This window comes from Terrapene carolina, unplaced genomic scaffold, assembly GCF_002925995.2.
Source record: "Terrapene carolina triunguis isolate 2854851 unplaced genomic scaffold, T_m_triunguis-2.0 Scaffold84, whole genome shotgun sequence".
NCBI classification, from domain to species: domain Eukaryota; kingdom Metazoa; phylum Chordata; order Testudines; family Emydidae; genus Terrapene; species Terrapene triunguis.
Window position 1 is genome coordinate 31,361,694 of NW_020664435.1, and position 12,937 is coordinate 31,374,630.

Here is a 12,937-nt window from a genome sequence, read left to right on the forward strand (position 1 = left end):
AGTAACAAAAACAGAAAAGAAACATGATACATTAACAAAACATACACAAAAACTAAAAGAATCCTTGGACTTCAGCTTTATACAAGTGCGCACTCTCGCGTCCTCTCACTCTGTTTCCATTGCCTGGTCTGCTGTTGTCTTTAAGGTATTCCAAAATGTTCTGCTGTAGAACAGACCAACCCCTCTCAACCCCTTGCATGCATGATAGTTCGTAACTATCTTAAGTGCAGTACTGAAGTGCAAAACATAGTTTTCTGCTACTCAAGAATTTTAGCACACTTCCTAAACAATCATAAATTTGCAGATCATAAAGAAAGAAACGGGAATTAGGAAAGATACTAATATTTTTGCGAGTCTTCAGTCAAATTGACTTCTTCAAGCAAGTTCTTGGAAACATCAAATTTTTATTTTACGAAACTGACTTCCTATCACTACTAGATTAAAACGCATTGAAAGGGTTCTTGTTCAATCATCCATGCTGGAGCTAGGTGAAATTGACAGTTTTGAAGACAATTGCATCATTATTGAAAATAAATGTAAGACTTCAAGACAGAATGAAGTAATTTAAATCAGGTTTAATGCTTTGAAAAACTAATTTGAAAATTTGTCCTATTGCAATTTTAGATTAAAATGTATAATGAACTAAATTATAAATGCTACTACTAGTAGGAAATCTTACTTAAATCTTATGAAACTGCTGTAGGCAAAACATGAAAAATTGAAAATTAATGCCTTGATCCTGCAAATTCATGAGCAGGTATGTGACTTTACTCACATAAATAGTCCCATTTACTTCAGTGGGACTACACATGCGTTAAATTAAGCATGTACATTAGCATCAGGAACTACTATGGTATATTTATTAAATTTTTAGTGGAATGAAATCTTTCTCTTCAAAATCAAATTGCTTCAGTATTAACAATGAAAAACATTATTCAGCTTTTCAGTACTTTAAAAAAGTTATAGTGAACTTTTTATATCTATCAGCCACATTTTCCAAAAATAGGAGCCTAAAATTAGGTTTCTATGTGTGGGATTTTCAAAAGTACTTAGGAGCACAAATCACATTGACTGCAAACCCTGATGCAAGTGTATAGTCTGGTCACAGTATTGTACCTTTCTTAATTTGTGTAAGTTCAATATACCAGAATGTGGGTGTTGGTGGCAAATGTAGCCAGAACTATTTGCTTATCGGTTATGTGAGTTTGTATTCGTATCCTAGTAAGAATGTTAAGACCCTGGATTATTAGTCTTTTTCAGCATACGTGAGCATTTTAAGTGTCAAACTTCTTCATAGAAAAGTCCGAAATTTCTACTAACATTTAGGAAACTAAAGAAAAATGTATAAAACATCCACTTTAGCAGTTTGTTTATACAATGGGAAGAAAGTACAGAACTAGCAATGTGTGCATTTAAAATGTTTTAAATTTTTACAATTATTTTTGTACAACTTTTTTTAAGAGATGGTCAAGTACTATCCTATACAGTAGCTAGTAAATGTTTAGCCTCCATACACTTAAGCTTGAAATCAAATTATTTCCCTTGACTGTTAACCTTTTACATGTGGTAAACATAGATTTTTGTATTGGTTTTATTTGGAACACAAGCCATCATGGTTTTTTGCTTTCTCATCCACAGCAAAGTTTTTATTATGGCTCAGTCCTAAGAGGGGTTGAGTGCTCTGAACTCCCATTTAATTAGTGGGTGCTGAGTGCACTCAACCCATTGAAGCATAAAACCTTTTAGGTAGAGCTCTGGTAGCAGTATTTCTAACCAATTTATGTTCTCTGATGGTTGGCATTAGAGCAGCGCAGGAATGCTGTTGTATACCATATGTACATTTAAGGGTTACCATGAGGTACTTAACTCTATATACATTTTTGTTTTTGAGGACATTCCTTATGATGTTATAATTACAAAGTAGGTCATGCTTCTAAAGTAAGCTAGTTGACTGTATTTGTAACATCCCCGAATGGCCAGGCCAAATGTCCTGTATGTGGAGTTACATGTAGGCACCAAACTAAAAATGGCCTGACTTTCACCGGTGCTGAATACCTGCATCAACTTCAGTGGGAGTTATGAGTATACAGCACCTTTCTAAAGTTAGGTGTGACTATCTTTTTAAACAACACTTTCACAGTCGGATGCTTAACTTTGAATCAGGAGAAGTATGTATCCTTTTATGATTCTATACAGCTTGAGAGAGTGACACTGTCTGAATATCTATTTAACATTACAAGGATATTATACCAAACTCTCTCATATGAGAGGGTAAGAACATTGTTTTAAAGCCTTGTCAAAGCTTGGCAAACCAGAGCCTCTTAATACAATATAGTAGTTGCAGTTGCTGAGTGACTAAAGGGTGGGCTTTGGCACCTGAACTGGACCCTCTGAAAACAGCCGAGGTGTCTTTTAGCTCCAGTCTGGACTGCACTAGGTCTTTTCTGAACAATAAGGTGATATGTGCAAGTTCCTCTTCCTGCCTCATATTCACTGGTTATAAATAAAAGCTGCAGTAGAGCTTTGCTCACTGCAAAGTGTGGTAGGGATAAGCAGTCCAAGCTTCATTGACTGACTTGGAGGCACTGAAATGTGCAAGCCTAGAGCCAGAGCCATCCCTTGGGTATGGTGAATTGGGATGACCACGCTGGGCCCTGAGCATAGGGGGGCCCTGCACTTGAGTGTGTGTGTTATGTTGGGGGGTGCTAGGCTGGCCTGGGGGGTGGGGTTAGTAGTTCAGGGGGCCAGCCCAGCCCCAGGGGTTGGCGGGAAGCGTGCATTGTATTTCTTTTCCTTGCTTGACCGCTGCCAGCGTCCTAGCGCTGCCGGAACATGCCAGTGCCAGACTGACCCCATCCATTGGCCTTTTGCCCTGGACCCCTCCCTTTTCTGGGACCCCCCAGCACAGGGGGTCTCCCTAACACAGGTGCCACCCTGTGACTCTCCATCATCCCTTGCCCCAGGACTGGTGTCCCCTCCCCACACCAGATTTCACCTGTATAAAAAAATCAACCTGCACTTCCCCAGGTTGATTCGTCCCTGGCCCTGCACCCCTCTAGGGTCGGCCTTGCCTAGAGCAGAACTCTACTATCTGCTGCCCAGTAAGTAATCATTAAGGAGTGGGGAAAGCGAAAACTGGGGAAAAAGGCAAAATGCAAACAATGCAGGCCAACAGCTCTGACCCAGAGAGCAGAGAGATTTGCCACTCACTGTCCAAAAGCGGAGGGAGTTTTATTTCCCCACGCGAACAAACTATAATTCAGCAGCAGCAGTCTGCTGCTCTGCAGGTGGCACTTCAGGCGGGTTCTCAAGCCTCCAGGGCCAGACAGCCTGGACTAAGGCAGCTGCGAGTTGGAGGGTGGAGAGCGGCCCGGGGGCGTAGCAGCAGCCGCGGGGCGGAGCGGGATCCGAGCCGCCTTGGTAGAGTGGCAGGAGTCAGACAGCGAGAGGCGGGGTGGGCGTGGAGCTGCCCGGCGGGAGAGGTGCCCGGCGGCTCCGAGGGAGAGGCCAGAGCTGAAGGCGGCCATGAGGCGCCTCGAGCAGCGGGCCCCGCTGAGCCCGTAGCAGAGGTGAGGGGGGCCCGCTCCCCACAGGCGGTGTGGGCCCGGTGCACTCGGGGCTGCTGAGTGAGGCTGGCTGCTGGCAGCACAGGTGTGTGAACGGGGTTCGGCTGAGAAATGGACCTGCTCAGTCCCCGTACTTGGGCAGCGGACGAGGAAGCCGCTGCTAACGTTACTGAGCAACGACGCTTTATGAGTCCCCGCCCCTCTGCGGGAGGCCCGGTCTCTTGTTTTGTGATTGGCTGCTCCCCGGGCTTCTGTTTCCATGGTGACAGCGTGCGGCTCCTAGGAGAAGAGCTGCTGCCGGGCGCAGGCCGCGACGGCTCGAGAGCACCATGAACAGGAAGAAGCTGCAGAAGGTCGCGCAGTCGCTGTGCAGGACCGCGAAGCACTGTGAGTGCGGGGCACGGCCTGAGCCTGCTGCGGCCCACGGCCCGGGCTCCCCCAGCAGTTCCCAGCCCCGCCCCAAGCAAGACTCATGTCTAGGGTGACCAGTCCCGATTTTATAGGGACCAGGGCCGGCTCTAGGCGCCAGCAAACCAAGCACGTGCTTGGGGCAGCACATTTTCAAGGGCAGCATTCTGGCCATTTTTTTTTTGTGTGTGTGTGCTTCCGGCAGCAAACGCCTAGAGCTGGCCCTGGCAGCAGCAGCGTGTCGTGCGCGGGAGGCACCCTGTAGGCGCTGCGGTTCGCACCACCGGGGAGCAGCGCCCACACCTTGTGGCTGGGCCGGGCAGGCTTCGAGCGGGGGACACTCAGGCTGGGGGACACCCCACGGGGCACACAGAGCTGCCTGCAGGTGCCGCAGGGCGGCTGCCCCTAGCGCGGCAGCCGGGGCTGGGCGAAGCGGCCCAAGCCGCCCAGGGACTGTGGCAGGGCGGCCAGAAGCAGTAGCGGGGCCATCGAGGGCGGGATGCTGTCGTGCGGGGCCTGCGTCCCGCTCTCCGGGGCTCCGCTGCCTCTGGGGCTACCCTACCCTGGCTCCTCAGCCCTCTGCCGGGGCAGTCCCCTGGCTCTGCCCTCCTGGGTCCCGGCCGCTCCTGGAGGCGGGAGCCCTGGCTGGAGGGACCCTGGGCTGAGGCACAGCCCGGGAGCCCCACTGCTTACCCTGACCCTGCCAGCACCGGACCGGCTGGAGGTGAGGGGGGAGCGGGCAGAGTCATCACTGGGGGGGGGGGGGGCGGGGGGGGGGGGGGAGGGGGGGGGGGGGGGGGGGGGGAGAGAGGGCCCAGGGCTGGGGTGGCAGGGGGGAAGAGAGAACCCAGGGCTGGGGTGGGGGACAGCCAAAAATTTTTTTGCTTGGGGCGGCCAAAAACCTAGAGCCGGCCCTGATAGGGACATTCCTGATTTTGGGGTCTTTTTCTTATATAGGCCCCCACCCCCTGTCCGGATTTTTCACACTTGCTGTCTGGTCACCCTACTCACGTCCCCCCACCCCTGCTTCATCATCCCAGCACCTCCTCTGCACCCCCATCTCCATGGATCCAGCCCCTAATGCCCAGCCCAGCCCTGGGCATTCCCCTGCAGCCCCCATGGATCCATCCCCTAATGCCCAGCCCATTCCCCTGCAGCTGCCCCATCCCCATGGAAACAACCCCCAGGAATTCACCTGCACTTCCCCATTGTCATGGAACTAGTGCCCTCAAAACTCTTCCAGCTCCCTTAGAAAACGCATGTTGGTCCCCTTACAAAATCAGCCCTACTGGATCCCACTCACCCCTTATGTATCGCCACACAGTATGTTGTATATTCACTCTGCATCTCTATTAAATTCTTACACTGTTGTAGGCCTTTCAAAATTTGGGTTCTGAAATTAAGATGGGGAACATACTTGTCTCTATATGTTGTAAAGACCTGGCCAATGTGTAACATGGCCTACTACAAGATGGAGTCATAACTAATTAGTTTGTAAAGGCCTTGCTAAAAGTTAATTGGGAATCTCCTTTAGCTTGAGTAGGAAGATGTGAGCTCTACTTTAGCTGTCACAGTGAAATGAATATAGTGAACAGTACAATGGAAGTCATGAAGCTCTTGTTGGTCACACATTTGTTATAACATTTAAGAAAAGGATGTGTAGCTGAGAGAAAGGAGAGAGGGCTAGAAAATGCTTATCTCTTTCTTTAAGCCTGTATTAAGCTATATATGGACACAAGTTTTTAAGGTATATTGAAAACAAATGTATATTGTTCTCTTGTGACCTGAAGTCCATTTTCACGGGAATGGAAATGGCATTGGAGCTGATGAGCTGGTGGTTCAGTCTGATCCTGAAGAGACCAATTTCAAATGTGGAACAGTTAAAAGAAAAAAGTACCAAAGTATTATGAATCCTGATTTTAAAAGCCTTTACATAGCATTTCTCCAGCTTTATTTGTGATATTTCTAAATATAATAGTAGACTGAAACAATAGTCTTCTTGTCACTTCTCACCTTGACAGCATTACAGAGTCTAAAACCCACTGAATATTAATGAAATGATAGTATCCTCCTTTACATAGAGCTGAGTTAGTGTTACCTCTCTTTTTGGAAAAAACTGCCTAACATCTCATGCCTCCTCAGGAAGCTGGTGCGGTCCCTAAGAGGTATTTACTTCATGTTTTGTTGTTGTTTTTTATAACGTGTTAAAGATTTATTACAATGTTAAGTTTGCAGCTTCTCCTTAGTTTTGCATGGAACTTAATATTATAACCTCTATTATAACTTTTTTTTTTTATTTCACAGTCAATAAAATTGAAGTGGAATGTCTCATAAAGCTGTTCCACACCCTGGTGGTTGAACCCAGTGATCGGCATGCCACCATTGGCTTAGATCGTAACATGTTCAGAAACATTCTGCATGTCACGTTTGGGATGACAGATGACATGATTATGGACCGAGGTGAGACTGATTAAAAAAGGCTGTAATTTCTGTAAAAGACACACAGGGCAACAGCTTCCAAACTGGTCAGTGAAGCACATGCTAGTAGTCCACGGAGTGTTCCCAGTTCACATGATGCTGGCTTCTTGTTCTTGTTGCTCTACAAGAGCATTGCAGAGGAGAGCCTTGATGCCTGTAAAGGTAGCTGGAAACAAGGAGGAGGAGCTGCATATATGTTAATTAACATCCCCCCAAGCAAAAATCTTACCAAAACAAGACACTCCACTGTACACCATTCTCCCCATGGAGATGAGAAAACAGATGTGACAGATATTCGTCATATTGCTTAATGCACTACTAGAAGGTGCTCAGATACTATGATGATGAGTGCAGTATAAGAACATATACAGAACAGAATAGTTGCTGTAGTTGCCACAAGGATGTTGCACAATTGCAAGTGGGATCATGAATGGCAGGCGAAGTGATGTGTGTGATTTGATTTGGAGGAGTCCAACAGACAATTTATTAAAATATAATCCAAACTATGGAAAAAATTGACAATTTCTTGCTTAGAGCAGAAGATAGAAGTTTCTTATGAAAAGGCCATTGATTGACACATCTGCACTGAGTATGATCTCTCACCCGTGTGTGATGTTTTCTTCCAGAACCGGGTCACTCTGTTTTTCCCACCTCGATGAGAGAGAGATTTGCTGTTGCTAAACTGTGTATCAGCTTCCTGACACCCACATTCAGTTAGCCACCCAGACAAACTCCTCAGGGCTCTGCCAGTCCTTACTTTGCCTTGCAGGTTAACATTTGGTATGTGATGCTCCAAGAATAAGATATGGAGAGTGTATGTATAAAAGGGAAAGAAAATATGGTGGCATATGCTTTGTCCAGGGTTCTGACCCACTGCATATGGGTCACTCAATGACTAACTCTCCTGCAGCTTTGTAAGGGGGGAGGTGTGACCCTAAGAGCATACCAAGTCAGAGGGCAAGGGGCTCTCTGGTATGTAGCAGTGAGTCTCAGCTGGCCTGACCAGGTCAGTGCACCCCACACATTGTAGTCATATTTATTTAAAAGGTGTCTTAACATTGGACAGCTATTCACTCACTGATCATTAATATTCTTGCATTATGTATGTATGGTTGACATGCAAAGAACAGGTTTCAGAGTAGCAGCCATGTTAGTCTGTATCCGCAAAAAGAACAGGAGTACTTGTGGCACCTTAGAGACTAACAAATTTATTTGAGCATAAGCTTTCGTGGGCTACAGCCCACTTCTTCGGATGCATAGAATGGAACATATATTGAGGAGATATATATACACACACATACAGAGAGCATGAACAGGTGGGAGTTGTCTTACCAACTCTGAGAGGCCAATTAAGTAAGACAGACCTGTCCTCGCTTACACAAGTACTCATGCAAAGAACAATACAGACATGCTGAAAATATGTGACTAAAATGTGTTTAAAGCAGGCATGTCAGAAAAGTTGATAAACAGGTTTTTCTTAGACAAGGATTTGTGAACTCCCCCTGTCTGTCTTGCAAGCCATGGACAATAGGGAAACATCAGCAAAGCAATAAACAAAGCAATCAGCTCACAGGCAGAAGGGAAGACAACATTTGCACTGTAAAAATTGCAGCAGGAAACATTGCATGGGAATTCACCAGGATGGGATACTTTCATCAAGATGGTGTCGCCCCCACATCACACCCTCCCAGAGCAGACAAGAGACTGAATCTCCAAGCAGACCTTTCTGGCTCTTGACACCAGGACATTGAACTTTGCGGGAATATAAGAAACTGGAAAAAGACTTTGCTTTATCCTTCACCTGAGGAGGCAAAGTAAACCAGTGCTTTGGGCTCTTTGTTGGTTCCTGGCTAACATAGGCGCCGACACCGTGGGTGCTCCAGGGTTGGAGCACCCACGGAAAAAGACAGCCAGCTTCCCCTTTCTCCCCAGCACTGTCCTCCTTCCCCCCCTTCCCCGCCACAGATCAGCTGTTCCACCCTGTGCAGGAGGCGCTGGGAGGGAGAAGGGGGGGGCGTAAAGGGGTGGGGTGGGGTGTGGCCTTGGGGGAAAGGGTGAAGTGGGGGCAAGGCCAGGGATGGAGCAAGGGCGGGAAGGGGTGGAGTGCGGGCAGGGTCGAGGGGGAGGAGCACCCCCCAGGTAGAGAGGAAGTCGGTGTCTATGCTGGCTAAAGACTGGCCAGCCTGGCTGGAAGAATGACTCTAGTTTGTTAAATTAGATTATAGTCTTAGAAGTGTATTTTTACTTTTGTTTGTTTGTGACCATTTCTCTCCCTACTCCTTCTACTTGATATCACTTACATCTAGGTTCTATCGTTAGTAAACTTGTTTTACTTTTACAAAACCATTTAAGTGCTGAATATTAAACCAAAGGGTAAAATCCTCAGCTAATCTAGCAGGCTGGTGTGTATTCTGTCTCTGTGGAGGCAAGAAATTTAGTAACCTCTGTGCGGGTCCAGTGAGGGACTGGATACCACTGGGGAGACTAAGGACTGGAAGGTCTGTTGGTGTCACCCTGCAAGGAGTAACCAGTCTGGTGGCAGCTGGGGTGAGGCCATAGTGCTGTGAACATGTTGCTGGTGTCAGGGCTCTGAACCAAAGCTGCACAGCACAGAAGCACCCAGGGCTGCAGGGCAGGCGGTAACACAACCCCTTACTGGTCTGAGCAAACCCCCAAAGTGTTACAACCAGCCTCCTCGCACTCAGAAGCATTTCCCTGCAGTCTTCAGCCCCTGTGACTGGACACTCGCAATAATTACCACGTTCGCTACTCCTGAGGGACTAGTATACACCGACCAGCTTGTTTGATTCAACTCTGTGTCAGCTCCAATATAACACAGCACTGTAATCTATAGTGAAAAGAAGTATAAGTTTATTAACAAAGGCTAAGATTTTAAGAGAGTGAGCAAGGGTAATAAGAACAATAGGTTATAAGTAAAACAAAAGTGTAATGCTTCTACTAGACTAAAACTTAACTCTAACAAGCTAACCTCGTCTAAAGCAATTTTGCAACTCCGTCCTTTCATGCAGTGTTTCAACTGAGGTTGTTTGAGAAAGACTGTGAACTAGTGTGCTAGTTATAGTGAGTTTGTCAGGCCTGACAGGAGTTGCTGTTATAGAACACCGAACTCTTGCCAGATGGTATTGAGGGTTTCTTAGGGCCACACCATGCCACAGTGCTGAAGGGAAGTATCATGTGCTGGTACTCCTGCACAGAGAATATCTCCTTTGTTTTTGATGAAGAAAGGGTAATGAGTAAGCACTGCTGTGCTGAGTTCAGCTCCCTCCACTGTTGTGTATGGGAGGTTTCTGAATGGGGGTGTCGTGCAGCCACGTGGTTGGCTTCCTCACAGCTGCTGAAAGTAGGATGCTAGAAGAGGGCGTTATGGTATCATAGCCACCTTCTTTCTCTGTAGTGAGCCACTATAGGGAGGGCAGTAGGCAGGCATTACTGCCTGTAGACCGCTCTTTTCCTATAATGTGAGGTACCAGTGGGGGAAATACTAGGGAATACTGTGTCAGAGTGGATACCCTCCTGAGCAGGGGCACTGAGAGCAGATTGATATGGAGGTGTTGCTGAGCCAACATAGATTTCTTTCCTTCACTGACAGATAGGAGTGATGGGGAAGTATTAGTGCACAAAAATGTGCTTCCTTTCCCGACCCATGGGGTAGAAAGGGGGTGGTTTGGGGTTCTACTGCACTGGCATGAATTCCGTCTGGCATATAGGTGCCTAAAGGAGGGTACTGAGGAGACATTACTGAGGAAGTGCTGCAAAGCTGGGTCTGACTAACTCCCACACACACATGCTGGGGGGAAGTATCTGAGGTGCTCCATCACCGGGTCTGATTCCCCCATGCAAGGAATACGGAAACGTCATCCTATGGACTGAATGAGATATTGGTCCAGTGGAAAAAATAGTATGTGAACATGTAATTAAAGAGTGTATCATAATGCATATACAAAAGGGGGGGCTGAATTAAGGTTGAACAGACAACCTTAATTCTGGCATTTCCTAATTTTGCAGTGCTGTACTCTACCTATGTCATTTTCTTTTCACGTGTGTAATATTTCAATTCACTGCAATGGTACACTGCAATGCTGTTGCTGTAACTAAGCTGCTTAAATACCACTGAGAATCTGGGCTTAACTTACTAATTGTTCTAAAAGAATTTGTAAGATGCAAAGCACAATACTAAGTATTTACAGGCTCCACTGATAGCAAAGTTAAATACAGTAGCTTTGTTTCTTATCATAGGGAAGGGTGAAGAAATAAATATGCATATTGGTTCGTGCAAGATGGCAGAAAGTTGTTGGTGTTATGTACAAAAAAAGACGTGTGTTGGATTTTCTGGATGACCTCCTCCATGGCTGCCTAGGACAAAACATTATTGCTAAAGTCCTTCTATCTGCAAATATGTTTTCAATGGTGGATCTCCTTTAGGCTTTTCTGGGATTTGTGCTGCTTACTGGGGTGCATAAACCCAGCAAAGCAACAGGTCAGCTAGCAGAACAAGGTGGCTATTCCACTTGTGATAGCCTAGATGCCCCAATAGGAGTTTGGAGCAGAAGACTGTCAGACCTGGATGCAAGATTCTTATAGTAATGGATGTTAAGGCTCATATGGTTTTCAACAGAATAGTTGAGTAAGGGAATTTTTGCGAAAGTGAAGCAAATCAAAACACACAAATATCTTCAGCCAAAAAATTTTCATATTTACACTAAATGAAAGAAAATGTTGCCTTGTGTCATAGAATCATAGAAATGGAGGACTGGAAGGAACCAAAGTAGGTCATCTAGTCCAGTCCCCTGCACTGAGGGAGAACTAAGTATTATTTAGACCATTACCTACAGGTGTTTGTCACTGGAGGTTTTTAAGAACACGTTAGACAGAGATTCCACAACCTCCCTAGGTAATTTGTTCCACTGCTTAACTACCCTTGCAGGTAGGAAGTTTTTCCTAATGTCTAACTAACTCTCTCTTGCTGCAATTTAAGCCCATTACAGTAACTCCTCACTTAACGTTATAGTTATGTTCCTGAAAAATGCAACTTTAAGTGAAACGATGTTAAACAAATCCAATTTTCCCATAAGATTTAATGTAAATGTGGGGGGTTAGGTTCCAAGGAAATTTTTTTGGGGCAGACAAAAGGCATTATATACTGTACAGTACTTCCCCTTCAAAGCACCGTTTCTCTCCGGCCACTGGCTGCACAGCTGCCCCTGCTCCTCCGGCCCGTGCTCACAGGGCCACATTCCGAAAGGGGCTTTAAAGCTGCAGGCCAGGGCCCCGGGGCCCCCTTAGCCCAGGGCCCTGCAGCCCCTAAGGCCCCTGCGTTCCGGGTGGCCCTGCCTGCCCGGGGGGGGCAGCTTCCCCGCTCCATCCCTCCCTCCCTGTCAGAAAGTCCTAAGCGCCGCCAAACAGCTGTTTGGCAGCGGGGGAAGCGCTGGGAGGGAGGGGGAAGAGGCGGAGAGGAGGAACTTGTGCAATCTCCCTTGTAAAGTCAGTCAAATGACGTTATAAGGGAGTGTAGCAGCGTGGTCCCCCGCTCCTGCCCGGAAGGGCTTAAAACAGCCCTGGCAGAGGGCTGGGGCAGGGGAAAAGCTGGGCTGATAGGCAGAGCAGCTGCAGCTGGGCCACGCCCCAATCAGGCCACAGCTGCCCTGTATAAAAGGCTGTGAGCTAGAGGCCCAGGAGAAGGCTCTCGGGCCTGGCTGTCTGCAGAAAGGATACTAGGAGTGAAGCAGGGCTGGGGAGGGCCATAGGAGCAGGGGAGCTCCAGGCTGGCAACTCCCCAGGCTGCAGGGCCTGGTCCAAGGCCATTAGAGGTACTGGGAGACAGAGGAAGGCAGCAGGTCGAACCCCCTTGCCTATGATGAGTGGCTTTTGCACTGCAGTCTGCCCCAGGGAGCGGGGGCTTGGCGATGACTAGCAGTAGCCCAGATCGAGGCAAGGTGCAGATTAGAGGGTTGGGAGTTTCCCAGAGAGGGGAGACCCATAGAGATTGGTGAGGGTATTGCCAGGGGGCAACCCCAGGGTAAAGGGGCACCGGGGTCCTGGAGGGACACGGGGCCAGCTACAAGCGGGACACCGGCCTGCAGAGGGCGCTCCGGAGGCTGGACGAGCTAATTCCCAGAAGCGACCAGCAGGAGGCACCACAAGGGGGAGTTGTGCACCATTACAGGGAGCATTGCACAACTTTAAACGAGTATGTTCCCTAATGGAGCAGTGACGTAACTTTGAAACAACGTTAAGCGGGAGGATGTTAAGTGAGGAGTTACTGTACTTCTTTTTCCTGTTCTCAAGGGGTAAGGAAGACCGGTTATCACCCTCCGCTTTATAACAACCTTTTAGGTACTTGAAGACTATTATTATATCCCCCCACACCCTCTCTTCTCCAGACTAAACAAACTCATTTTTTTTCAGTCTTTCTTCATAGGTCATGTTTTCTAGACCTTTAATCATTTTTGTTGCTGTCCTCTGGA

At 47.3% G+C, this 12,937-nt stretch overlaps 1 protein-coding gene across 1 annotated transcript in view; it reads left to right on the plus strand.

Annotated features, from left to right (window-relative positions):
• The first annotated feature begins 3,873 nt into the window (after window positions 1-3,873).
• The window catches only part of EFCAB1 (EF-hand calcium binding domain 1), a 32,863-nt gene continuing 23,799 nt past the window's right edge, over window positions 3,874-12,937 (plus strand). Inside the window, exons 1-2 of the mRNA XM_026649460.2 lie at window positions 3,874-3,953; window positions 6,279-6,434. Of these exons, the coding sequence (XP_026505245.1) occupies window positions 3,896-3,953; window positions 6,279-6,434 (214 nt within the window). The 5' untranslated portion in view covers window positions 3,874-3,895. The remainder of the gene's footprint in view (window positions 3,954-6,278; window positions 6,435-12,937) is intronic.